This window comes from Salvia hispanica, unplaced genomic scaffold (assembly GCF_023119035.1).
Source record: "Salvia hispanica cultivar TCC Black 2014 unplaced genomic scaffold, UniMelb_Shisp_WGS_1.0 HiC_scaffold_984, whole genome shotgun sequence".
NCBI lineage: Eukaryota > Viridiplantae > Streptophyta > Magnoliopsida > Lamiales > Lamiaceae > Salvia > Salvia hispanica.
Window position 1 is genome coordinate 126 of NW_025952781.1, and position 2,043 is coordinate 2,168.

At 40.9% G+C, this 2,043-nt stretch overlaps 1 protein-coding gene across 1 annotated transcript; it reads left to right on the forward strand.

Moving 5' to 3' along the window:
• Window positions 1–506: 506 nt before the first annotated feature.
• LOC125200466 (protein FAR1-RELATED SEQUENCE 5-like) lies at window positions 507–2,024 on the forward strand (the record flags this gene model as incomplete). The annotated part of the gene is made up of 3 exons (XM_048098109.1): window positions 507–669; window positions 753–1,265; window positions 1,397–2,024. Coding segments are annotated over 3 exons (1,304 nt in total), but the record flags the coding sequence as incomplete, so codon positions are not given.
• Window positions 2,025–2,043: the final 19 nt, after the last annotated feature.

Genomic DNA, 2,043 nt, shown 5'->3' on the forward strand with positions numbered 1-2,043 from the left:
GTGCTCGCTATATTATCATTTTCGTGTTCTTGAACAATAGAAGAAGGTAATTTTAGACGAATTTATTTTCTGATTTAACTGATTCAGCGTGACTTGAAAACCCTTTCTTTGGTTTTTTTTTTAAATGCAATAAGCAATAAGGTTTTTTTGTTAAACTTGTTTGTGTGTTTGGCTCAAGGTTAATATTTTTCGCATGGTTTCAGCATTAGTTTCGAGTTCTTCTACGGTTGAGTGTTTATTTTTTTTCGCAAGGTTTAAGCATTAGTTTCGACTTCTTCTCGTCGTCGCCATATTGGAGCAGGCCCGTATCACGCCATATTATTGTTTTCGTGTTCTTCTAGGGTTTAGTGTTTATTTTGTTTTATGTGTTGCTGTCTTGTAATTCTGGATTTATATAATGTACGAATAGTACTTTGTAATGCATTCTTTCTTATATTTAATGTATGGTTCATATCATATAATGAAACTAAATTCTAATACGATTATTGTTTTGATTTTATTTACAGTGTTTGTTATACCTGAATGTTCTCCACAATTGAAGCCTGTGATTGGTCAGAAGTTCCAATCCCTAGATTTTGCATTTGCGTTTTATGATGTGTATGCCCGCGCTGTTGGGTTTGATACGCGAAAACAAGGTATGAGGAAGGCGACGGATGGTGTTACTACTTGGTATTATGTGGTCTGCAATAGGGAGGGTTGCAAGAGGTCAAACGAGGAAGACGATGTGGCTCTGGTTTTACTCTTAAACGCAGGCGGCTTTCCAAGCGATGTGGTTGTAAAGCTTCTATATCCTTCAAGTACTTTTCCGAAGCAGGAATACCGGGATATATTATTCACGAGTTCAACGAGGTTCACAACCATTGTATGGTGGAGTCGGAGCATCAGCAGTTTATGACACTTAACCGGAAGTTGGATGACGTACATCACAAATTCATTCTTGACTGTTCCAAGGCTAATATAGGCCCCACCCTTACCTTTAAGGTGTTGAAGGAAATCCTCGGTGGGTTTGATCTTGTCGGTTGCAATCTTGGGGATATCAGGAATACATCTCGCGACATCAAAGCATTCGCATACGGTTGTGACGTGCAGATGGTGTTGGACGACATGGCGAAGAAGAAGGAGTTGTCGGATGCCTTCACATATCACTACGAAGTTAATGCTGCTAACCAGTTGGTTGCCCTTTTTTGGTGTGATGGTTTGATGAAGATGAACTACCATATGTTTGGTGACATAGTGGCGTTTGACTCCACCTACAACACAAACAGGTATACATTATATTCTGTTTATTTGTACTTTACTGAGTGCATTATAAAGCCAAAAAGGTGCATTACAACTTTATCGTTATGCATTATTCCGAATTAATTATGCTAATGCTGCATTCCTGTGTGCATCGCAGGTATTGCATGATCTTCACACCTTTCACGGGGAAGGACAATCATGGTAAACCCGTAACATTTGCTGCTGGATTGGTCTGCAACGAGAAAACAGGGGCATTTGCCTGGTTGTTCAAACATTTCGTCGAATGCATGGGTGTAGCCCCCAAAATGATTGTGACCGATCAAGACTTGGGCATGAGATCAGCTATTCAAGAGGTTCTTGTAGGAACTCGACACCGCTGGTGCATGTGGCATATAATGCACAAGTTGGCTTCCAAGGTTCCAGGCAGGTTGCTTAGGGACGAAGATTTCAAGAAGGAATTCAATGCATGCGTTTGGTCGGACTTGCTTGAACCCGACGAATTTGAAGAGGAGTGGAATGGAGTGATTGAGCGTTATGAGCTGGAAGACGTTGATTGGTTGAACACATTGTACGAGTATAGACAGATGTGGATACCGGCATACTTCAGAGATTTCCCACTCGGTTCGATGATTAGGACTACGTCCATATCAGAATCTGAAAACAGTTTCTACAAAAATTTTATGAAGCCCCGAGCGAACCTTGCCGAATTATACTTGTATTTCAACAATGCTCTGGACTTTCAGCGGAATGCTAGAACAAAGCTGGACTACAACGATGCTACTTCCGTGCCCATACTGGCCACTA